Source organism: Theropithecus gelada, chromosome 5, assembly GCF_003255815.1.
Source record: "Theropithecus gelada isolate Dixy chromosome 5, Tgel_1.0, whole genome shotgun sequence".
NCBI classification, from domain to species: Eukaryota; Metazoa; Chordata; class Mammalia; order Primates; family Cercopithecidae; genus Theropithecus; species Theropithecus gelada.
Window position 1 is genome coordinate 63,402,644 of NC_037672.1, and position 26,636 is coordinate 63,429,279.

Here is a 26,636-nt window from a genome sequence, read left to right on the forward strand (position 1 = left end):
TTACTTTTAACAAAAGCAACAATTTTTATTATCTTGCTTTATATTTAATGGATTAGAACTATAAAAAGATTCTTACTTTGTAAGCAGAAATATAAGTTGGATAGTATTTGCAGATCCTTAATGCCATTTTAAATTTCATTTATGACCCGCTACATTATAAATGAGATGCTCTAAAATAATAATCGTTTTTGTTGTTGTTATAGAACAATGAGAATTCCTGTTAGGAACACAGGTTACTGTTTACATTTGCTTGTTCTCTTAAATAGTATGAGAAAGAAGTAAGGTGGAGCTGTTGGGAAAGCCCATCGTGGACCTTTGGAGATTATCTTCTTGGTTCAGTCATCTCCACCACAGATTTTTAAGAGTGTGATTTCATAGTCTCCAGAAGTATCCGACTGCAAAGAACAAAATAAATGAAGAACAAACACAGTATAAATAATGGGAGACCATAAATGAATCAAATCCTATAGCACTAGGGAATTCACCTGGGTGTGAGACTCATGAGCTATACCATTTAGTAAAATGTACCTGCAATTCCATCATTCATTCATACCTGAGTGCAATTATGTTCTGACCAGGATCTTCTTCACAGTAAATAACATTTAGATTCTTCTTGATATATTATAGTTACATGTCAATTTGTGTTTAATAAAATAAGATTGCATCACTTACATAACATCAATTTCTAAAAAATTCAAAAGATTATAGTTTTAATAATATTTATCAAATACTTGCTATTCAAAAGGCTTAATGTGTATTAGCTACTTTAACCCTTTTAAAAGCTCTCTGCAATAGGTACTATACATATCCCCCATGTAATAGATAAGTAAAATGAGAAAAACAGGTTAGGAAACTTGCCCCAAATCTTATTGAGAATAAGTGACAAAAGCAGGATTTGAATCCCTGTATCCTGGCTCCTTAATACCCTGCTACACTGCCTGACTTAGGAAAGTGAAATGAACCACATTTTTAAAGAATATGTTTGTCAGTTCCTTTTCCCAAGGCCAACCAAAAATAGATTGTTGTTCAGAAAAGATACCGTGTGAGGTTGAGGCTTAAAGGGCAAAGATAGCAAGTTTGTAATGCAAAAGACTTCATAGGAGGTAAAACTTGGCTTTCAACCTGGATTGTGTAAGATGCTCACATTATTTTTATTTTATTTGAGGCAACCCAACCAGTGAGCACTTTTTATCACTTAAGTTTCATATTTGAAACGGCTGTCACTGGGGTAAATATTAGAGTAAGTGGTAATATAAAGGAAGTCTCAGAGAAGGCTCATTTAGTGAAGAAGTTAAGCATTACTTTCATAGTAAGACAGAATAGGCATTTATATATATTGTTCTGTTTTCTTTATTTCTTGTTCATTTGTCTGTTTCACAAAATATATGACTCAATATTCTTCATTTTTGTATAGATTTCAGTTCTTATGCTGTTGGTTTTCCTGTCTTGCTCTGCAATAGCAGAGCTGACAAGTCAACAATGCTCCAGCTTTGTATTAAAAGAGCTCCTTCTAGACATCTCTGATCAGAATTTTAAACAATTAGGCCTTCTACCAGTTAGTCAAGAAAACACATCCAAGTAGCTCAAAGTATATTTCATACCACTAATGACTTACTTGACCTCTCCACATGTCTTACATGGCTCAAAGACATCTCAAACTCAACACATGTAAAGCCAAACTCATAAACTTCCCCCAACTCCCCAAAAAGAAAAGTAAAAAAAACCCTAAAACCTGATCCTCTTGCAAGGAATGGCCCCACTATCTGTTTTCCAAGTTAGGAACTTGAGTGTCATCCTTGCTACCTTCCTTTCCTCACACCAAGATATTATACCAAGTTTTAGCTCCTAAATATCCTTTGAGCCCTTCTTATTCTCCAGAATAAGAAGATCTCACAGGGATCTTTTCATGATCCTGATACTAACTCTTCAAGAGCTCATGCCCAGAACTCTTCAATGGCTTCCCCTTACTCTTAAGCTAAAGCCAAAATTCCTTAAACATTGCCAAAAAGATCGTGCATGATCTGGCCCCGACATCCTCATTTTTCATTATGCTTCCTCCACCATGAGGCTTTTCTATTTGTCATTTCTTTTATTAGAATGTTCTATTGGCTCCCTTACCTCCATAACTTTTGCCTTATTAATATCTACTTATTTTCCAGATCTGAATCATGACTTTCTCATAGAAGCCTTTCCTGTAAAAGTCCTCCTATTATAGGATCTTTTAGCACAATGTCGCTTTCCTTTACATTAAACATAGTTGTAATTCCATAAGGGCAGAAAATGTCTTCCTCCACCCCATCCCTTTGCTTATAATTATAACCCTGAGCCTAGCACATAATATGCATTTGATAAATATTTTTAATTGAATGAATGAATTTGCTGATTTCAAAGCTCTCTTTCAACTGAACTCATCTTGCTACTTGGATTTTATTTCTCAATATTCCCCAAGGTGGACCCTCTAATCAAACAAGTGCCTTATTACTTCTTTCCCTCTTGCCTCTTCCCATACCTGTTTCTAGAGCATTTACCTTTAAGACCCTATTGACCTGGGGTCTTAAAGGTAAATGCTCCAGCAGAGTACCTGGCCCATAGGAGACACTCAACACATGCTTGTTCACCTGAAAGGCAGGCTCAAGACCCATTTCTCTAACCCCAAACGTCTTTTCTTCTCAATTCCGGTATTACTAGCTCTGTACTCAACAGTCTAGTATCTAATTGTATGTTGTTTCAATTATTATCTTCCAATTGTTTCTTTATAGCTACCTCAGGTCTCCACATAGATTATGAGTTGATTGTGAGTGGCTACTATATTTTCCCATAAAAAACTTGGAATTGTGCTATTTATTAAGTAAACACAGAATCTGTCCACCAAGGAAAACTACCAGAAAACATAATTTCATCTAAATTTTCCATAACATCTTCTTAATAAGTAATAAGAGGTACACACTGGTTTTCACCTCTGTTCTTCCTTGTTTTCTCCTTTCCACCAGTCACCCCCTGAGAAAGGTGTCAATGGACAAAGAAATGTCTAAACAATGGGTAGAAGGAAGAAGACAGGCAGGATTATAGGCTGAGATAATATGCAAAATGGAACTCTACCCCCTGAATTTCAAAAACAACCATCTAAAAAGATCCTGTTCATCAATAGCAAAACTATAATGAGATTACTTAATAATATATGTTAGGTAGTAGAAATAAAGAAATCTTATATTATTTCAAATTGCAAACTGAAGTTTTCAGTGATGGATTTTTCTTTTCTATCAACTACAAATAGCTTAAATGTTTTCTAATACAATAAGCCTCAATTACCCAGACCATTGGGGAATGGAGAGCCACTGGTTAATTTAATTTTCTGCTTTGCTGAGGGTGAACTGAAAGCCCTCTTTATGTCTCAACCTTGTTACTGACAATCTTTAGAAAATGTCTGAGTCTATTTTTCTGCCTTAGTAGCTACAATATGGTTAATGTTATTGAATCTTTCTCTGATGATTGAAACTATTGTGATGTGTCAGGACTGATTCAAATAGAATTGAGTGTGAGCAGTTGATGCAATTTGTGCTAAGCCCCAGGCACAGTCTGAGAACTGCCTTTTTGAGTAAGTTCCTGATTTCAACTTATTCATGCATCTCAGCATCTCTTTCTGTAAAAGTTTAGTGCAAAAACAAAAACTCTGATTAAAAAGAGAAAGATTTTAGTGAATGAATCTAGTTAACTGATTGATGTTCATTCATTCATTCATTCATTCATTCATTCATAAGCCATTTGTAAAGTCAGAGGCAGGAACCTTCCCAAGATAGCTGCAGAAAGACCCAGGTTAATATTTATGCCTGGTCAAGGGTGGCTATTGCGGGTAGGGCCATAGTGAAGGTTGGACCAAAGACTCCAGCTGCTGGCGGTGACACTGGAATGTGGTCTAAGCCAGGTGTCCCCAGGGGCCATCGCTGGGTGTAAGCTCCCTCACAGAGGTAGGGCTCCAGCCTTGTAGGGGCTTGAGAGAGGGTGCTGCTGGGAGCTACCCAGGATGTCCATGGTGCATAATGATCCACAGCTTAGGGAATCTAATCAGCATAGACTCCATTCCCAGTTTTGGACCCTCAGTGCTCAGAGCAAACACTCTCTGCTTGGCTGCTGCTTCCCTCTTCATCCTGGATCGCCTTCTAGGACCCAACTCTCAGCTTAGACCTTGGAGAGTCCACCTGGGTCCAACACTCTCTGGTGCTGATTTCCCCGAGACATTCAAGGGTAGATGGAGCAGCAAAGAGATGGAGAGGTCTGCATAGTCTGCAAGTCCTCTGTGAAGACAGCCCTAACCCTATCTTTTCCCCTGGTCAGTGTGGCCTTGGAGGCAAGGACTGTGGATTGCTCCACTCACCAATCTCAGCTTACACTTTGTTCCAGGGAACCAGCTTGGACTAACACTCTCTATCACTCATTTACTAGAGACTTTCATAGGTGGTCTGGAGCACGGAGGTAGAAAAGTAAATCAATGGAAGGCTGCTGAGCAGGTGCGGGGCTAGCTCCTTAGTTCACCACTAACTAGTTGCCATCTTCCTGTTGGGACTATGACTTTTGAACCATGAGCTTAAGGTACAGAAGCCTCTTGTACAATTTGTCAGCCTTACTGCCTTATTAATTCAAATAATTTGTAACTTATTTGAAGTTTCTATGTATAATATATCAACTGAGATCTGAAAACAATGAAAATGGTTTTCATGCTTTAAAACAGAAAGGAAGGAGCCCATTTTAGGAAGATGCTTATCCAGAATGAAAGAAACAGAAGGGACTAGATTTTTTAAAAAATAAAAAAAACTGTAAAAATTGATAAATTTAATTAAACAAGATGTGCACCCTCTGCTTGGAAAAAAATACATTCGGCCAAGTCAAAGGACAAAGAACGGACTGGGAAATATGACCAGACAAAAGGTTAGTCTACCTTATGTGTAAAAGGTCTTAGAAACTGACCAAAAAGAACAAAAACCCAAAAGAATGTGGACAAAGAATGTAAAAAGACAGATCACAGAAAGAGAAATACAAATGTTATTTAAAACATGAAAATATACTCAGTCTCACTTATACTAAGAAAAATGTATATTACAACTACACTGAGATACAATTCCTCACCTATCAGACTATGAAAAGCCAAAAGTTTATCTATAGTCCCAGCTACTTGGAGGCTAAGGCAGGAGGATTGCTTGAGCCCAGGAGTTCTAGGCTACAATGTATTATGATCACACCTGTGAACAGCCACTGCACTTCAGCCTGGGCAACAGAGCAAGACCCCATCTCTAAAAAATGTTTTAAAAACCCAAAAGTTTGAAAATACCCTCTGTGCCAAGGCTATGGAGAAAGAAAGACTCATACATTCCTCATGGAATTGCAAAATGGAATTCGATTGGTAATATTTGTCAAAATTTTAAATGCATTTACATCTGTCTAAGCAATCCTACTTCTGAGAATTCATAAAGATACATTCGTACCTGAGGAAGTGGTGTACGCATTATACAACATTGTTTGTAATAGCAATAAACTGGAAGCCTGTTTGCTATGGTAAGTACAAATACACAAACAATGGAATGATATACAGCTATTAAATAAAACGAGAAAGTTTCCTATATACTGAAATGAGAAGCACTCTAAGCTGCAAAACCATGCTGTCTCATGTAAAACAGAGAGGAAATTTAAAATACATATTTTTCTTTACTTACATTATCATAAAGACTGAAATAAATACATACGGTACAATATAAAAACAGGTAAACAATTTGCATATGTAATTCACAGAAGAAGAAAAATTAGTGGCTAGTACACCAAAAAAAATATTGAGTGTCTATTATATGCCTGGGATTTTAGAGCTGAAAATAAGGGACACTGCAGCTACTGTTTTAAGCTCAGACAACACATGTATGCATTGACAAGGAGAGAGAAATCTAAGTCATATATCTTTATATTTTAAGGAATATAAGAGTAAGGAGATGGGTAGAGAAGGGCAAAATATGTTTTGTTATTTTTAAAAGTAGACTTACTTTAATTGCTGAATACAGGGAATAGCCATAATGCTTCTTGAACTCTATTCGAATGTCCAAAAGGTCAATTTCTGATCTGGACACCATTATTCGGTTCAGAGTAAACTCATCAGTTCCAGCACCCTGTTAAGAAATGCAGGTGTTCACAATACAAATGTCACTGGTCACAAAGCAACATGGAGATTTATATTTATAAGAATCAGATAATGGTGTGCAAAATATTCAACTACAGTGATTCTTATTCGTTTATTATCAAACTCATCATTCATTATTCAAGAAATATTTGTTGAGCACCTACTCTGTGCCAGCATCATGCTAAATGCTGCAAAACAGAGATAAGATACCCATGTTAAGCTTCCAGTTTTGTAAAGAATACAGACAAGAAAGTAAGCCATTGCACAACAGTCTGACATGTTGAAAATATTGGGTACCATGGGAGCATACTTCAGGGGGGCCTAAGAAACATTAGGGATTAGGATAAGTCTGAGAAAGTAACATTTAAGCAAGGACTGAACACTCAACAAGGGGAAGGAGTAGGTTCATGCAGGGAGGATAGAAAGGTCCTGTAGAGGAAATAGCAGGTGTGAAGGTTTAGGGCAAGAAAGAATGCCACGTTCAAGGATACATAAGTAACAAATAGGGATAACAAGAAAAGTGTCTGGAAAGGCCAGACCTTGTTAACCATGAAATGAAATTCTGACTTTATCCTAAGTGTGGAGAGCTACTGTAATATTTTAAACATCAGAATGTTGAGATCAGATCAAATTCGTGGTTTCAGAAAATCACTTTGACTGCAGCATGAGAAACAGATTGCAAGGTAGGAGTAGAGTGAAGATAAGGGAGTAAGACTGAGGCTTTGAGACTCATCTTGAGGAGACTGAGTAATTAAGGAAAGAGATGACTGTGGCCATCCCTAGAATAAAGGCAGTAGGGATGGAGAAAATGGGAAGATTTGAGAGTTGCTTATGTAAATGGATTGACAAAATATAATGAGGTATCACTACAGGATAATGAAAAAGAGAGATAGCGTAAAATTTCTAGCTGAGCAGTTAGGTGGATTTTGACCTAAGGATGGCCAACATACTAAATGATATTCCATTCATCTATGTCCAGCAAATGCTTATGAGCATTGACTATAGCCAGGCATTATTCCATGTGCTGTGCATATGGTGGTGAAAAGAACAGATTATATCTCTGTCTGCATGGACCTTATGTTCTAGTAGATGGAGACAGACAGTAAAGCAAATTAACTATTGCTTAAGTAAATGGTGATCAGAAATATGAAGAAAATAAAGCTGGAAATGGCGTGGAGAGTGACTGAAAGGGAACCAACTGGCCTGGTATAGTTAGGGGAGACCTCTCTCAGGAGGACAGCTGAGACCTGAAAGATGAGAAGGAGTCAGCTAGAGAAAGATCTAGAGGAGGAGCATTCCAGAGAAGGAATGGATGCAAAGACTGTGATGTGAGAATAGACTTGCCACAGTTGAGGAATGGAAAGAAGCCTGGGGTGGCTGAGGCATCGTCAACAAGGCTGGGGAGTAATGGTATGACTTCAGAGAGTTGGGCAAATTCCTGTTGGGGCCATTCTCTGGGATGACTGAACAGGGGAAGGGGAGCAGATCTGGGGCTGGGTGACTTGAGGGAAAGGATGTGTTCACTTGGGATATAACTTTGAAGGTACATGCGGGACTGCAGAAAATGGCCAGTAAAGAGATCGAGGTAAGCATCTTCTATGCACAAGGCCCTGGCCTAGGGTCTGAGGATAAACAAGAGCCTGTACTCATGGAGCTCATCATCTGGCAGTAAAGACAGACAAGCAAACACAGGGTTACGGCATCATTAAAGGCCGCCCACTCAGCTGGGTTTATTTTAAGTAAGGCAGCTTGAGAGGCCACAGGATCTACTGGGTCTCAAGTTTGAGGTTTGGCATTCTAAAACAAGTTTTACTGCCTGCACTTACTGTGAAGTGGCGAAAATAATGTGGTCAATACTTTTCTGTATCTATCTCTATATGGATTAGAATACTATTAACCTATGAGACAAATTAGTAGACAAATTAGCTACTGTAGAAAACTAATGTAAGTGGAAAAGAAATATGACATTCTATCAACATTAAGTCATATTTTTACCTTCTCATTTTCTTTTTTTTCTTTTTCTTTTTTTTTTGAGACAGAGTCTCACTCTGTCACCCAGGCTGGAGTGCAGTGGCACAATCTCAGCTCACTGCAACCTCCGCCTCCTGGGTTCAAGCAATTCTCTGCCTCAGCCTCCCAAGTAGCTGGGATTACAGGTATCTGCCACCACGCCCAGCTAATTTTTGTATTTTAAGTACAGACGGGGTTTCACCATGTTGGCTAGGTTGGTCTTGAACTCCTGACCTTGTGATCCACCCGCCTGGGCCTCCCAAAGTGCTGGGATTACAGGCGTGAGCCACCACACCCGGCCTGTCTTCTCATTTTCTATTTAAAATGGAGGATGAACTTTTAAAATCTAAAATTATACATAAATTTTCATCTTTCATACACGTGGAATATTAGCATTTACTGAAACTTGTCATATTAGAGAAAATGAGACTGTTTTAGCTAAATACAAATGAAGCTATACCTACTTAGAAAAAAAATTATTTCATAAATCCAGGTCTGTTTATTTTGAAGAGAAAATCAAGTGTCTGTGTAAAGAGTGTATTGTATTATACCTTGATTTGCTGTAATATAATTTATCTTAAAATGTTCAAATTACATTAAAATAACTAATTTTTAAATATTTGTTCTACTATTTGCATACTTCCCCAAGGGAATTAAGGGACGCTAAGAATGCACACGAACTTTCCAGACCAACCTTCAAAGCTCGATGCAGTCTTTCTGCTAAAAAGGCCGGCGTGTTCCTCACACAATGCACTGTCATAAAAAGCAAAGTAATGTTCAGCTCCACGGAATAGAAATTGGGTTAATCTATAGTAAGTAACACGTTTTTTAAAAAGATTCTTTGGACGGTCATACCACTCTACCCCCTCCCCACAACTGGCTTTTACTTGGAATGAAAGAAAGGCTGCTTACCCTGATTTTCAAAGCCTTTTAACGTCATATTTGCACAGAACTTTAGCACAGTAATTATCTCCAGCCATGGGGAAAATAAAATTACCTGCCAAAGAAACTCCCACAGCGACTGACTCATCTCTGGATCCCAGACACATCGAACACCTACGCTTTCACTGATAACTCCCTAGGGTGCGACACTGCTCAGCTACTAACATCTCGGGCTACTGATGAACCACAACTCGGGCCTGACAACTGCAGCGATGTTGCTCCAAATAACTCATTAGGCACGAAGGGGCACTGGAGTTCCATTTAAAAGCAATTTTTCCCATGGAAAGAATTTTCTTTTAAATAACTGGAGTAGAATTTACAGGCTGGTTAGAGTGACTCCATTAGAACAAGTACCTAGATTCAGTTGCCTAAAAAAAAAAAAAAAAATACAATCTTCCAATTCTTTATTTTGAAATAACAAGAAAAGCAGAAATAAAACAAGAAAAAGGAAACTGACAAAAATGCAAGACTAAATGATCTTTTAAATAAAACGAAAATAGGAATAGAAAAGTCTGTAAGGAACAAAACCTATTTACAGCAACACAATTATTTTCCTAATCTTACATCTGATCTCTAGGTAGGAATCCAACCAAAAGTGAATGGATTTTATAATGAATTTTGGAGCTCAGAACAAGAATAACTGACTTTCACATCGTGGCTTATAGACTCTCCTAAGGAAAGCTAAAAGACTTTTGGCTTTTGTAAGTGATTTAAGGGAAATAGAAGGAGAAATGTATTAGAAACCCAAACACGGCATTTAGAATAAAACTGTTACATGAAGTTCTCTGACAAGAAACTAACCATTTAAACTAGTAAACTCACATTCAAGTAAGCCATAATAGCCTGATACAAAATAATGATGCCCACTTTCATCCTATTAAGCTTTTCAGTCACCTCCCTGCCAACTAGATTCGTACAATCCCTTCATGATCCTTTCTTCCCTTTAGCTTGCCTTCTGCTTTATGTTCTTACCTACTAGATTTGTTCTTTGTATCTGAAAGTTTTGGAAGGTGGCAGTATGTTTTAGTGGGAAGGAGGCTTCACCACCCAGCACCATAGGCAGGGAAGCTTGGGAGTCCGTTAGAGTTAATTACCATGACCAAGTATTCATAATTGCCCATTCCCTACCCTATTCATTGTCTTGACCACACTTTCGTCAGGCCTCTCTCCTCCCACAGGTTCCTGAACTCTGGCTTGTCCCCAGTCCCGAGCAAGCCCTAAAATGCAGAACATGCCTCTGTTGCAGCTTATCTTGAGAGTCTAGCTGTCCACCGCCAGACGTGTTTCCTGTCAATCCCCAACGATCACACCCTCGTGCTTGCCCAACATTAAAAGTTGCTGCTAAGACTTTTCTGTTGGATTTGGAAACTTTTGCACATTTTTTCCCCCTGTCTTTTAGAGACACCCAGCTGAGTCTTGCATGTTTCTGAAATCAACATGTTCTGTCTATTGAAATAGTTTTTCTGAATAAAGCCTCTCCTTACTTAAGGCTGGATTTGTTTTTATTTGGCAGCTAGTATGCTCCTATTACACGATTCTAAGATGACACAGCTCAGATGGTTTTTCATGTCAAAAACTATGTGTTGACCATTGTATTGGATTCCTTGTGTATGAAATATGCAGAGTAGGCAAATCTATAGAGACAGAAAGTAGATTAATGATTACAGGAGCCAGGGGGTGAGGAGGATTGGAGAGTGACTGTCAATAGTTACAGGGTTTCTTATGGGGCTGATTAAAATGTCCTAAACTTAGATTGTGCTGATGGTTGCAAAACCTTGTGACTATATTAAAAAGCATTGAATTGCACACTTTGAATGGATGAATTTTATGGTATGTAAGTTATATCTCAATTAAAAATTTTAAAGACTGGTTTATTCCAATGGTAGACTGAAACAGAAAATGAAAGTGTGACATATTTTGAACTTCAGTTGAATTATAAGGTCTTTTTTAACATGATAAAATAATGTGTATTATGGCCCAAATGTAATACATAATTCAATGATATATTTCCAACAATTCTCCTTGGCTCAATGAATGAGAGTTTGTACATCTCAATAAAGTTTTTCAAACATTACGGCTTAGCAAGAACACCAAATGAAAAACAGCAGGCAGAATTAATATAAAGATTAACAATATAGGTCAGGGGTGGTGGCTCAAGCCTGTAATCCCAGCACTTTGGGAGGCTGAGGTGGGTGGATCACTTGAGATCAGGAGTTTGAGACCAGCCTGGTCAACAAGGTGAAACCCTGTCTCTACTAAATATACAAACATCAGCCAGGTGTGGTGGCATGTGCCTGTAATCCCAGCTACTTGGGAGGCTAGAGGCACAAGAACCACTTGAACCCAGAAGGTGGAGATTGCAGTGACCTGAGATTGCGCCACGGCACTCCAGCTTGGGCGACAGAGCGAGACTTCGTCACACACCAAAAAAGAAAGAAAGATTAACAATATAAAATGGAAAAAAAAATTAATCAGTTGTATCATTACCACTGGAACAGTCTGAGAACTAATTATGAAGACTGATCTCAATTCTACTTTTTTAATTGAAGAAGAAGGTTTTCCCTTTCTTAGCCTCCTCGGCCTATCTTTTAGCAATTCAGAGTCAACAGTGAGCTGAGATTGTGCCACTGCACTGTAGCCTGGGTGCCAGAGACTCCATCTCAAAAAAAAAAAAAAAAAAAAAAAGAAAGAAAAGAAAAGCCACTGATATCTTTCATAAATAACCAAATATGGTTGATTACCAAACTGGCTTAGGTCTTAGTTGCATGTGTGTGTGTGTGTAAGTGTGTGTGTGTGTGTAAGTGTGTGGTTTTCTATAAAGAGACAAGGTCTTGCTATGTTGCCCAAGCTGGCCTTGAACTCCTGGGCTCCAGCAATCCTTCTACCTCAGCCTCCCAAGTAGATAAGACCACAGGTGCATGCCACGGTGCCTTGCCTATGTCTCAGTTTTCAACAAAGCTCAATAAAAATGACAGTAGAAAAAAAATATTTCAGCTCTCAAGAAGTCTACAAGCTAAACACGGTCATAAGACAAATACAAACTTAAAAAGCAAAGTAAGATTTAAAAAGATGGCTGGATGTGGTAGCTCACACCTGTAATCCCAACACTTTGGGAGGCTGAGGTGGGTTGATTGCTTGAGCTTAGGAGTTCACGACCAGCCTGGGCAACATGGTGAAACCCCATCTCTACAAAAAATACAAAAATAGCTGGGCCAGGTGGTGCATGCCTATAGTCTCAGCTACTTGGGAGGCTGAGGTGGGAGGACTGCTTGAGCCTGGGAGGTTGAGGCTGCAGTGAGCTGAGATCACACCACTGCACTCCAGCCTGGGTGACAGAGTGAGATCCTGTTTCAAAAAAGAAAAAGAAAAAAGACTTAAAAAAATAACTTCTTCATGCATTCATTTAACAATATTTGCTGAGTGGACTGTGTGTATCGTGGACCATGATGGGGGCTGTAGGGAGCATAAAAAGATGGATCATCCAGGATTCTTGCCCAAAAGGAACAGGCCTTGTCACTGAGTTAAAACAAGTGCAGAGTAACTTAGTTTACTAGCACTCGAAGGCTTACCTATGGCCAACAGTAAGTCTTCAAAATGCCCAGATAATTCTCCTTTTATGCTGTCCACAATGTCCTTTTGGCTGATATTTCTGTATTCATCAAATGCTAAAAGGAAGCACCACAAAATTATTTAAAGCAACCCAGTTGAGCACATTTGAATATATTCTAGTTTTTTATTTGATACGCACAAGATCAAGTAGCAAGCTAAAAACCTCCCTCTTTAAACCATGAAAATTTGGGTACAAAAGTTTTTGTTTTTCTTTTGTTCCTTTTTAAGGAAATCATCTACGATAAACCCCAAACATCCCTAGATAATTTTCTTCAATGATCTCTCTTTCTCTTTCTCCTTCTCTCAAGCAGTAAGCATTTCAAATAGCCTAAATAGTTAAATAATAAATACTTTATCTAGTAAGGTGGGCTATTTTAAATTTGATTTATAGCAGCACCTGGGAAATGATACTATAATCACTAGTCAAATATGTTTTCTCTGGTAAAGAAATCTCAACTCTGAAGACTTCCTTGCACTGAATAAATCATTTCCTAAGGCGGCATGGCCTACTTCACACCTCCCAGAAGGCATCCGAATTTCTTGATCAGTATTTGCCCCAAGCAAAACCTGTACATATGTCACCAAGCATACAGGCATATTTTGTAAGCCAAGTACATTTTCCCCCAATAAATTTTTTAAAAAAGAAATTTTGGAGAGAGACCTAGGGTTATCTGGTTTTTGTTTTTCAAACAAAGACATGAATAAAGCAACTATCACTTACTGTTGTCATTATTTTATAAAACAAATGTGATTTTAATGCCAAAAGTTAAGAAAGAACAATTCCAGAATTTCACAGTCACAGTAACATCCTTATGTTTACTCATCATTCCGTCAACTTTAAGCTTGGTCTTGCTGTGTGGCTGTTCTGTAAACTAGCACCTGGAAGCCACAGTCAGAAGATGTTCACCGTAAATGGAGGTTTAGTGTTCTAGGTGCTGTTGCTTCCAGAACAGCTCTAGGAGATGCCATGAGCGAGAGGGTGGGTGCCCACAATTCCATGTAATAGCTGGTCTGATGATAAGAGTCGATCCATTCTACCATTTACCTTCATATCAGAAATAGCTGAAGGTTAATCAGTATTGATGTGTCAACAGAGACTCACCTGCAGTGTCTGGCTTTTCTGGAAGTGGCTAACTAGACAGAACTGTTAGGTGGAGTGGAAGCAGTTGGGCTTCTCCATCCCACAGGAACAAGCCTTTCTACTCTCACCCTAGAGGTGGCCTCTTTTCTTCTTCCGGCCACCTCCCTCCCCCATCTATTACCTGGTACTCACTAGGTAATCTACTCAGCCTCTACGGAAAAACAAAAGTGTAGTGTCAGGACTTCCTTGAGTGACAATACAGCTTCCCCATTTTGTTTCCTGAAATGTGAATAAATAAACTGGAACAGACTGCAATTTTAAACTTCATTTTGCTAGATCTTTGTATACTAAATGCAAAAACATGTGTAAAAACAACACACAACACAAAGGATTGTAATGTGAGTTCGTACTTAGTTTTAGTTGAGGAAAGCTCCTTAAACACAGGATCTCAGTGAATTTGTCTTCATCCGTGCCCCATCTGTTCTCACCAGCTTTATAGAGAATCTATTCGCAAGAGAATGTTATTAGAGACACAATTATTTTCTTTTTTTGAGAGGTGACATGAGAAGAATGGGAGCCGTATTTTCGAGGTCAGTGCAATCATCTATTATCAAAGTCTCTCACTTTCAGCAGACTAGAAATCAATAATTGGGCTGGCAGGAGCTAAGGAGAATGATAACTACCACTGGGGCAGGCAAAAAGTTAGGGTTGGTATCCTCAAGCCTCAGGCTTCTCTTTCAAACAGGCAAAAAAAAAAAAAAAAAAGCCCCCCCGTTGGTCTATTTTTCTCCTTTTTTCACATAAATGCAAAGGCAGCCACATAGGAGAATAGGTAAAGGAAATATTTTCCCGCTTTGTTACTGACCTGGGCATCTTTTTTGGCCAGATGCTCATCCACTTTCAGACTTTCATCTCTTCTGCCCTAAACAGGGATGACGAAAACAAGGGCCATCCTTTAAAAACAGAAGATTCTAACACACGGTAACTCAACCAGCAAGGGATCTTAGTGGTTTTTTTTCAAGGCAGGACAGGTTGCACAGAAAAATCAGGTACTCTGGGCTCCAGTTCTGTTTCTGCCATTGACTAGTCATGAAATTTTTAGCAAATCACACAATTTTATGGGCCTCAGTTCCCTCCTCTGAAAATTCATATATATATATGAATCTTATACATACATTCATACATATACTCATATATACATATATTCATATATACATACATTCGTATATATTCATATATACATATATTCATATATACATACATTCATATACATTCATATATACATATATTCATATATATTCATATATTCATATATACATACATTCATATACATTCATATATTCATATATATTCATATATACATATATGAATATACACATACATTCATATATATTCATATATACATATATTCATATATATATTCATATATACATATATTCATATATATATTCATATATACATGTATTCATATNTATATATTCATATATACATATATTCATATATATATTCATATATACATGTATTCATATATATATATATTTTTTTTTAGAGACAGGACCTCGCTCTCTGTCAGCCAGGCTAGAGTGTAGTGCTACAAATGTAGCTCACTGTAACCTCGAACTCCAAGGCTCAAGCTATCTTCCCGCTTCAGCCTCCTGGGTAGCTAATGTGACTACAGGTGCACACCACCACACACAGCTAATTTTTAAAGTTTTTTTAGAGATGGGAATCTCGCCATGTTGCCCAGGTTGGTCTCAAACTCCTGGCCTCAAGCTGTCCCCCCACATTAGCCTCCCAAATCTCTGGGAATACAAGTGTGGGCCACTGTGCCCAACCCAACACAGAGGTCTTATGTGGAAGAAAAGACAAGGTACAAACTGGGAGATCATATTTGTAATATGTATCTGATAAAGAACTTGTATCCAAAATACAAAAAGAACTTTTAAAATTCAATATGAAAATAACAACTCAATTTAAAAATGGTTGAAAGATCTCAATAGGCATCTCACCAAGGAAGACACAGAGGTGGCACATGAAGAGACTCTCGACATTGTATGTCATTAGAGAATTACAAATCAAAACAATCAGATGCCACTACACAACCTATTAGAAGGGCTCAAATCCAAAACACTGACAACACCAAATACTGGTGAGAATGTGGAGCAACAGGAACTCTCATTCACTGCTGATATGAAAGCAAAATGGTACAGACACCTTGGAAGACAGCTCTGCAGTTTTTTTTATAAAGCTAAATATCTCTTACTATATGATCAAGCAATTGCACCCCTCGGTACTTAACCAAAGGAATTGAAAACATGTCCACACAAAAACCTCCACATGAATGTTTACAGAAGTTTTATTTACAATTGCCAAAACTTGGAAGCAACCAAGATGCCTTTCAGCAGGTGAAATAAATATTCTATACAATGGAATATTACTCAGTACTAAAAAGAAATGAACTATCAAGCCATGAAAAGACATAGAGGATCCTTAAAGGCATATAGCCAAGCGAAAGAAGCCAGCCTGAAATGGCTACATACTGTATGATTCCAACTATAGGACATTCTAGAGAGGGCAAAACTATAGAGACAGTAAGATCAGTAGTTGGTGGGGAGGAAGGTATGAACCGGCAGAGCACAGAGGATTTTTAGGACAGTGAAACTACTCTATCATACTGTAATGGTAGACATATGACATTATACATTTATTAAAATCCATAGAACTATATGACAGAAAGAGTGAACCCTAATGTAAACTACAAACTTCAGTTAATAATAATGTATCAATATTCATTCATCAACTGTAACAAATACACATACTAATGCAAGAGTGAGACCTTCTCTCTCTCTCTCTCTCTCTCTAAACAAAACAAAACAAAACAAAAAAATTAGCCAAGGTGGTAGTGTGCACCTGTGGTCCCAGCTACTCAGGAGGCTGAAGTGGGAGGACTGCTTGGGCCCAGCAGGTCAAGACTACAGTGAGCTGAGATCACACCATGGTTCTCCAGCCTGGGCAACAGAGCGAGATCCTGTCTCAAAATAATAATAATAATAATAATAATAATAATAATAATAATGGAAAGGAGAGAGTAGAAGAGGGGCATATCGGAGCTCTCTGTACTTTCTGCTCAATTTCTCCATAAATCTGAAGCTGCTCTAAAAAGTAAAGTTTATTTAAAAAACAAAAACAAAAAAAAACCTCAAAGGCCAGGCGCAGTGGCTCATGCCTATAATCCCAGCACTTTGGGAGGCTGAAGTGGGTGGATTGATTGAGGTCAGGAGTTTGAGACATCCTGGCCAACATGGTGAAACCCTGTCTCTACTAAAATACAAAAATTAGCCAGGTGTGGTGGCATGCGCCTGTAATCCCAGCTACCAGAGAAGCTGAGGCAGGAGATTTGCTTGAACCTGGGAGGCAGAGGTTGCAGTGAGCTGAGATCATGCCACTGCACTCCAGTCTGGATGACAGAGTGAGGCTCTGTCTCAAAAAAGAAAAAAAAAAAAAAGTCCTCAAAAGTCCCCAAACCAACTGTAGTATTAAAGGTTCTATGGTTTTAGTGATGTTTGTGTGCGTGTGTGTGTGCGGTGTGTGTGTGTTCATGTACAAATACTTAAGCACATTATAGAAAGACAGGAGACAGAAACAAAACATGGGATTACCTGAATTATTTGGCAAATTACAGGCGAATGAAACATTTAGCTACAATTGTTTAAAATGAATTTGTTCGTATTTTCAAACATTAGGTCCTTGCATGACTGTCTGATTTTTGCCTGGTTTCTTTTCTGTGCTGCTGATACTCTGCTGCTGTTTGCTTTCTTCTGGTTCTCTTTCACTGTACACTCTGCTCCAGTGATATAAATGCTGATTATCATTGGTCTTAATATAATACTAACAAACCACCACCACCCTGTGTTGATCACTAAGTACTTCACATGCTCTCTCTTTCTGTTAATCTTCATAACACCCTATGAGTACTTGGCATTATTAGTATTTTAGTTTTACAGATATGAAAATGAATGCTTTAAGACTTAAAGAACTTGTCTAAATATACAAAGCTAGTAGGCAGCATGAGATTGCAGCCCTGTTTGATTCTAGAACCCTGTGCTAGAGTCCTGCTCTATACTGCCTCCTGTGGGTGGGTGTGTTCATGTCCATACACAAACAGATGTGCACTTATGAATATATACCTCTGAGAGCATATGTCTGCAGCAATGCTTCATAAATTTGGTGTTGTGGGTTCAACCTTCATAAGGTTTTCACATTTAAAGTAATTGAAACCATAATTTAGATAAATCGCTTCCTAATGGCATAATGTCTCACTTTGACAGGTGCTGTTTCAACCATGAGGCTGAGACCATTGTTGGGATTTTCTCACACTGTAGGTGCTATGTAAATCAGCTGAAAGAAAATTGGTGAGATATGGTTTAAATCACTTTCTCTCTTACACATAGCTATGAATATCTCTCCTCTTTGACCTTACCATCTTTATGATAAAAGTCATGAGCCTTCTACAAAGAGAAAGCAAGGTGTGGCCTCATTAGGTCACATAGTGATTAATAGTTTGGCAGCTTTTCCAAGGTGGCAAGGCTGAAGTTGCAGCAATCACTTTCTTTTTTTAATCCTGAGACTGATACTCATTTGTTAGTTTAATTCTCATCTCTAAAGACAATTCTTCTGTATCATGCTTCCTATTTAATTTAGAAGCTAACAAAAGAAATATTTATTCTTTGGAGTCCAGAAGAAAATAAACCTGTTCTTTAAAATGGAGACACTTATAATGGAAATAAATATTGTATGTCAGATGATGTATCAGAATGTCTTCTAATGTCAAAATTGTGAAACCTGACCAAAACACCTCCACTTACTGACTCAAATAAGTTTTCTTTGTTGTTACATCATTATGTATGCTTTTATGATCTTGGTTAAACATTACATTGCTTGGTGGCAATGAAAATGTAAAATGAACAAACCATCTCGTAAGGAAAATTGTGAACTAATTGTCTCAGTTTGGTTATTTTTAAACTCCCTAAAAATTATTATTGAGCATGCAGATTACTGGGGAGTTAAAAAATAAAAAATAAAACCTTACATCTGCCAAAGTCAACAGAGCTTTCCGGAAGTCACCAGATGTTTCCGAACTAATGTCATCTCCAAGACTCTTCTTGTATACTGAAACCAAATCAGAATGAAATTAAGCCTTGACAAACTGAAAAATACGATTATAAAACAGAAAAGTTTAAATGCCAACACTAGCAAAGAATGAGTATGTGATAAGACAAATCTTGCCCTTTAATTTCTTCATGCTCTTCTGTTGTGAGATGGTACATTCTTCTTGTAACTCTTACTGCACTGTGTTGTGGTAAATGCAAAAGAATAGAAAGAGTTGTCATTCTGGAGCAAATCATGGTTTATTTCATCTGACAATGGCACTAAGGGATGCATAGTGGAAAAGCTGGGGTGGATGAGCTACTAGTTTGCCTTTCAATTTCCATTCTGACCATCTTCCATACTAAGAGAACCCTAACCTTAAGCAAGATACAATGCACACAGCTTAAAAACTATATTCCCAGCTTTCCTCTTAGCTAGTGCAGTCCTATAACTTAGTTCTTCACAATGAAATGAAGGCAGACAAATATGACTTTGCTGGGAAATCTCCTTAAAGGGATGGGACCACGTTCATCTTAGTCTTTCCTCCATTTGACTGCCTTACATGTGAACTGATATCTGCATCTTGGGCAGCCATCTTGGACTGTGAAGATAAGGACCACTTCCTAGGGATGGCATAAAAGTAATCAAGAAGAAGCCTGAGTTCCTAAAAGCTTTTAGTAGCTGTCATACTAGTCCTAGAATTGCCAATGTCTAGACTTCTACATATGATTAAAATAAACTTCTACTTTTTGTAAGCCACTGTAATTTTTCTGTTTTATTGAATCTAACCCTAATTGCAAGGAATATAACTAAACTATATTTTTTAGTATCTCCCAAAAGTAAGAAAGCTACCTCAAAACATGCCATCTCCCTTTACAAATGCCAATTGTGTGTTCATGTATTTCAGTACTGACTAGATGTAGCCCCTTTTGCATGGCCTGTGATGTGTGGTGCCCATCAGTCTTCAATCTCTGTCTGCCCCATCCATGGGGTGGTGGTTCTCTTGGAGCCACTATACACCTGGTTGTAGGTGACACCATGTGGCTGTTTGAACTCTGTCTTTATCATTCTCAAGAACTCTATAAATTATCCATAATAGCCATGAGAATTCTCATCTTTTTAAACCAATGAAAGACAATTATAGAAAGTGATATGAGATTATCTAATAGCAAGAACTGCATTGAGATGGAAACTTCTTCAGCATGATTTTAGTAAGTCTCCTTTTTATGAAATCTGTAATTTTTCAAAGCAATTCATATGAGCAAAATCTACCAAAAATGTGTGTTATTTTTCTAAATAATAATATTTAGTAGGCATCACTAGACCTAATAGTTGTGATATTGTTACATCTATCCTTCATTCTGGCTAGATAAAAACTTTAAATTTGAAAATATCAAGTAAAAGAATGAAGCTGCCATTTGTTAGAACTTGGGGAAGTATTTTATAATTTTGGAATTATTTAGATGAGACTCTATAAGTCATTTCACACAGCCTCTCCCTTTACATGAAATATTTTGTGGGAAATTAGACTAAAATATTATTTCAATCTAAGTTGACAACTACTTTATGCATTTTGAGGCACAGTAGAGTGTAAAATTAAATAGAGTATTTTAACAATACAGGTGTCTGGACTAGAACTTTGAGTTCCTGATACCTGTTTCAGTGTTCCCTCACACACCATTGACTTTAGAATACTGAAAAAAGTTAAGAATTTAGATCTCTATTTATTTAGACCCTATTGTGCCACTGTACTGGATAACCTATACAAGACATCTGGTCCCTTTATGAGGGCCAACTTGATCGTGACTTCCTGAACCCATTGTATCTTCTGTCTTAGAGAATGAGTGACACAGAAAAGGAGACAAAGACAACAGAATAATAAAGAACTGAAAGACTCCTAGAAATAATGAAGAAAACAGTAGCCAAGAATAACCAAAAACTATGCACAAATATTTATAAGCCTTGGGTAGACAAACACCATGTGGTAAGGGAGGGGATGTTACTTGCTGGTGTCAAGAACATGAGAAGCAAAAAGGAAGAGGAACAGTTACTGTCATGGAAAACATTAGCATGGGAAGCAATGGATGCCTGCGGCCGAGAGACTGACAACATAGCTGGGTCCCTCAGGTAATGCTGTGACTTGAATCTCTGTAAAGCTTGGCTATGCATGATTGAGACAATTTCCTTCTTGATCTTCTTGTGTATCATTAATCTCTAGTAACCAAGGTAACCTTGATGCAGTTGTATCCCTTGTAGCCTCAGAGAGCACTACTCACATAGAAATTGAGGCTCTGGTAACTTTGTGCTATTATCATTTGTCATATCTGCACAACACTATCCTGAATGCTAGAAGTTTCACTTGGCTCTTAAGACCTTAACCTCAATTTTGAGGACACTCATTTAATAAATATTTGCACTTATCTCCCCCACTCTTCTAGAACTGAGGATACAGTAGTGAACAACATAGACAAAAATCTTCATTCTTATAAAGCTTACATCCTGGAAGTGTTTGTACCTAAATGCTGGGCTCCAGGGATCTGTCACAGGGCAGGTCCACTAGGGGAGCAGCAACTCTTCTAAGAAACACCAGAAAATACCAAGCCAACTTGGGATACAGTGCATGGCTCTGATGATGGGTTTTGTAAAATATGTAAACCTTGTTGAACTGAAATATTTTAAATACCTACAACATACCCTTTGTGCATTAATGATTAAGCAGTTCTCTTGTCTACCTCTTTCTGTTCCCACTCCCTTTTAGGTTCCACCAGTAGTGGGGAGTAGAGGGGGACTGGAAGGCAGGAAGTGGAAAGAAGTGCAAGATATTTGATGGCTATTCATATCAGTGTCAACTCAGTGAAGGCCGTTCACCTTGACAGCAGCAACTGGCTGTAGTTCCTAGAACAAGTCACTTTCCCTCTTTTCAGAGGTCTGAACTCTTGCTCCTTAAGCCTCTGCTCTGAGCCCCTAAGGTACCAACATCAGCCAGGTATATCCCTCTTCTAACTTCCAGTTTCTGACAAACTCAACCTCTTTCCTCTGTTGTCTCAGGTCTGGGGGGTTATACTCTGCATGAATCCCTTTGTTCCCCTTTTCCTTTTTTAGTTCTCTGAAAGGTGTTTAGCAATTCTTTTTTTTTTTCCAAGACAGTGTCTCACTCTGTCACCCAGGCTGGAGTGCAGTGGCAAGATCAAGGCTTACTGGGGCCTCAATCTCTTAGACTCAAGTGATCCTCCCACTTCAGCCTCCTGAGGAGCTGGGACTGTAGGCGTGCACCACCACACCCGGCTAATGTTTGGTATTTTTTGTAGAGACGGGGTTTTGTCATGTTGCCTGGGCTGGTCTTAAACTCCTTGGCTCACGCGATCTGCCCACCTCAGTCTCCCAAAATGCTAGGATTATAGGCATGAGCCACTGTGCTCAGCTTAAGCAATTCTTTTGAGATGGAATCTCACTCTGTTGCCCAGGCTGTAGTGCAGTGGTGAGATCTCGGCTCACTGTAACCACTGTCTCCTGGGTTCAAGCAATTCTCCTGCCTCAGCCCCCTGAGTAGCTGGGACTACAGGTGCGTGCCACTACGCCCATTTAATTTTTTTTGTATGTTTTAGTAGAGACGGGATTTCACCATATTGGCCAGACTGGTCTCAAACTCCTGACCTTGTGATCCGCCGGCCTTGTGATCAGCCTCTTAAAGTGCTGGGATTACAGGCATGAGCCACCGCACCAGACCCTTTAAGCAATTCTTTTTTTTATTATTTTTTTATTTTTGAGACAGAGTCTTGCTCTGTCGCCCAGGCTGGAGTGCAGTGGTGCAATCTCGGCTTACTGCAACCTCCGCTTCCAGGGTTCACACCATTCTCCTGCCTCAGCCTCCGGAGTAGCTGGGACTATAGGCACCCGCCACCATGCCCAGCTAATTTCTTTTTGTATTTTTAGTAGAGACGGAGTTTCAACGTGTTAGCCAGGATGGTCTCGATCTCCTGACCTCGTGATGCGCCTGCCTTGGCCTCCCAAAGTGCTAGAATTACAGGCTTGAGCCACCGTGCCCGGCCAGCAATTCTTTATATTACATTTTATCTGTCAAAATACCTAGTGCTGTTTCTGTTTTTCTGATTAGAACCCAATTAGCACATCAATAACAAAATAGTTACCTGTCATTGAAGTATTTACCTTCTAACAAGAATTTCCCAAAGCAACCTCTTTAACACCCACCTGAGGACCAATATGTACTCCTTCTTTGGACCTCTCCCACTGCAAAAGCTCCTATGACACAACTGACCTCCGTGAGACACAAACAGAGAAACTGTGACTTCCTTAAAGTACTTGGAGAAGGTTCTATGGGGCTGCTGAATAGTAAAGAATTGGGCTGGTCTTATTCCTGATTCCTGGGAGGTAAACTCTAAATCCTTTGGATTTCCCAAGTCATAGGTGTGTCTTTATTACTCATGGTTGGTCTCTTGGACTGCAGCTCAGTTATGCTAACAAGATGACTTAGAATAAAGGCTGGTCACATTAGAAAGATCAACCATACGATTAAAAGGTTGAGGCTTTGAGCCACAATATTAGCCTGATGTTTGGGGAGTGTAGGGGGACTGGAGATTGAGTTCAATCACATGAACAATGGTTCAACCAATCATGCTTATATAATGAAACCCCAATAAAAACTAAGGCTACCAATAATCAAGTGAGCTTGCAGGTTGTGTCAGGAGAGTGGAAGCTTCTACTGGACCCTTCCCAATATCTCCCTATGCGGTCTCTGCATTTGATTGGCCCTGATTTGTTTCCTTTATGATAATACCGCATTTGTCAATATAGCACTTTCTTGAGTTCTGTGTCATTCTGGTGTGCTATTGAACCTGAGAGTAGTGAGAACCCTGAATTTGTAGCCAGTCGGTTAAAAGCATGTGTAGCCTGAAAACACCTGAGCTTGTAGGCTGGTGTCTGAGGTGAAGGTAGTCTTGTGGGGACTGTGACCTTAACCTGTGAAGTCACACTAACCCTGGGTAGTTAGAGTCAGAATTGCATTGCAGAGGCTTTCTAATTTTACACAGCCAGCAGACTATTAGGTCTTTTAACTAATTCTATTGAATCCTCATGCTCAACACATCCTCTAAATTAATCTAATTTCCCACACCAAAAATCGTGGATCTAATCTGAGTGATTTTTAACACCTCATAATAAAATATGATCTGAGTCTCTTCCATTGATGAAAATGGTTAATTCAATTAATGAGAGATTGCTGAGAGCAAAATCTACTGCAGCTATAATATTATAAACGTAAAGCATTAATGCTATTGTTATGTAGCAGTATCTAGCTCAGATTATATTCCAATTTTTCCTGGAAACCCATAGTCTTCAGCTGATTTTAGAATGTATTCTCCTTTCTATAAGTCTTGTCCTCCCAAAATGCCTCATGAAGAGATTGGGAGGATTCTGGGAAAAGCAACATTGGCTCGAATATGTGTGAACAGTGGTGAAGGTAAGCAGAAAATAAGATACCTGTATAATAGGCTTGAGAGATCTCCTTCATTTGCCTGCTTGTCCTGGTAGTTAAGATTTCAGTCAAGGCATCTTCATTTGTTCCAGCACCCTAAAAAGGAAAAGAAAATCTAATTTTTAGAACACTTAAATAACTTAATCTCATGCCTTTTGATCTTAATGTCTTATTTTATATAGATGAAATGACACTTTTGAGTAAATAAATACAAGGTTCTCTATTGCTCTAAAGTAGTTTTCTATTTTTCCATATATTTTAGTATTAACATAGAGAACCTTGTATTGATTTACTCAAAAGTGTCATTTCATCTATATAAAACAAGATGGCAGACCCTCAAGATAGTAGGAGCCTGAATCTCTGATAATGGTGGTGCCATCACAGCCTGCTCAGGGCTACTTACTCTGGATTTCTTTTATGTAAAAGAGAAACTGTTCTAATACTTATTGGTTAATCTAATCCTTACAATTACACCTGCTAAACCCTCCCCATTGGGTAGCCATAGGAAAACAATGCTCAGATTTCACTTCAAGAGAATCAGCTGCAAAGAATGCAGTTGGCTAACAGCCTCCAACTGCCACACCTTTAGATCTACCAGAGTTCACACTGAGGTCATGCCCTCTCCAGGTGGCTGTCAGTCAATGACTGTAAACAGCAGGGGTACTGGACTTGCCCCCAACACAGAACTCCTCCAAAGGGCAGTCTTTGCTCAGGGGCTCCCCAACAGCCTGCCAGGGCTTTCTCGGAGCTTCACCATGCACTGAGGCTCTTCCTAATCTCAGCCTACTTCCTCTCCTCTCTCTCACAGGTGTCAGGCCTGCACTGCAGTCTGAAGGTTCACCCCACCTACCCTGCTCTTCTCCTCTTTATCCTTCACAGGCATTTCTCACAATAAATCTCTTGTACATCAAATTCCATCTTGCCATCTGCTTCTCAGATGCCCATATGTCCTCCACGGAAAAGAAGATAACTCCATTGCCTGATGACAAGGCAGAATATGGCTTATGCCTCAGATCTAGGCTCCCTTCTTTTTCCTCCTTCCTATTAATTAATATGTTGAGCACTCACTTCATTTCAGAAGTTGCTCTAGGAACAGAAGATATAGGCCAAGACCAATGAGGTTCCCTGCCATGGTGGAGGTTTGCCTTTTAGTTAGATGAAAAAAGGTAATAAACAAATGGATTTTAAAAACAGACAAGGCCAGGTGCAGTGGCTTATACCTGTAATCCCAGTACTTTGAGAGGCCGAGGCGGGAGAATTGCTTGAGCTCAGGAGTTTGAGACCAGCCTGAGCAACATAGCAAGACTCTGTCTCTACAAAAAAATTTTTTTAATCAGCCAGGTGTGGCAGTGTGTGCCTGTAGTCCCAGCTGCTCAGGAGGATGAAGTTGGAGGATTGCTTGCCTGGGAGGTTGAGGCTGCAGTGAGCCATAATTGCACCACTGTACTAGAGCCTGAGCAATGAAGCGAGACCTTGTCTCAAAAACAAATAAATAGACAAGATACTTTTAGGCAGTAATAAGTGCAGGTAAGAAAATATATTTGAGTGAATTAATGGAAAATGTCTGGAGGAAAAGCATTCCAGATGGAAGAAGCATCATGTATAAATGTCTCAAAACAAGAATAGGCTTATGATGTTCAAGGAGCAGAGAAAAGGTCAGTGTAGCTACATCATTAATGGGTGAGCAGGAGGGGGTATGACGGTCAGTTTTATGCACCAGCTTGGCCAGGCTATAATGCCACTTATTCGATCAAACACTAATCTATGTGTTGCCGTGAAGGTATTTTGTAGCAGTTTATTATTGATTCACTTTAAGTAAGGGAGATTACCTTTCTCGGCAGACCTGATCCAATCAGTTGAAAGGGCTTAAGACCAGAGGTGAGGCTCCTGTTTAGAAGATTCTTTCTGTGGACAGCTTCAGCTTGTGCCCAAGAGTTCCAGCCTGCCTTTCCTGACAGCCTGCCCTACAGATTTTGAACTTGCCTAACCAATCCCATAATCATGTAACCAATTCTTCTTCTTTTATTTATTTATTTTTTTTTTTTGAGACAGGGTCCCAGGCTGGAGTACAGTGGCACAGTCGTGGCTCATTGCAGCCTAGACCTGCTGGGCTTAAGTGACTCTCCCACCTCAGCCTCCCAAACAGCTGGGACTACAGGCATGAGCCACCATGCCTGGCTAATTTTTTTTTTCTTCTT

General features: G+C 38.9%; 1 protein-coding gene across 2 annotated transcripts in view; it reads right to left on the bottom strand.

The window, feature by feature from the left end:
- The window catches only part of ANXA3 (annexin A3), a 60,757-nt gene continuing 34,121 nt past the window's right edge, over nucleotides 1-26,636 (bottom strand). The window contains exons 6-13 of one of the 2 annotated variants that reach the window (XM_025386674.1): nucleotides 24,444-24,534; nucleotides 18,889-18,968; nucleotides 14,665-14,721; nucleotides 14,210-14,303; nucleotides 12,679-12,774; nucleotides 8,862-8,920; nucleotides 6,024-6,146; nucleotides 1-395 (exon numbers count right to left, since the gene is read on the bottom strand). In XM_025386674.1, the coding sequence (XP_025242459.1) occupies nucleotides 336-395; nucleotides 6,024-6,146; nucleotides 8,862-8,920; nucleotides 12,679-12,774; nucleotides 14,210-14,303; nucleotides 14,665-14,721; nucleotides 18,889-18,968; nucleotides 24,444-24,534 (660 nt within the window). In that variant the 3' untranslated portion in view covers nucleotides 1-335. Of the gene's footprint in view, nucleotides 396-5,709; nucleotides 6,147-8,861; nucleotides 8,921-12,678; nucleotides 12,775-14,209; nucleotides 14,304-14,664; nucleotides 14,722-18,888; nucleotides 18,969-24,443; nucleotides 24,535-26,636 lie in introns of those variants that run through there. The other variant, XM_025386673.1, reaches the window with a different exon arrangement.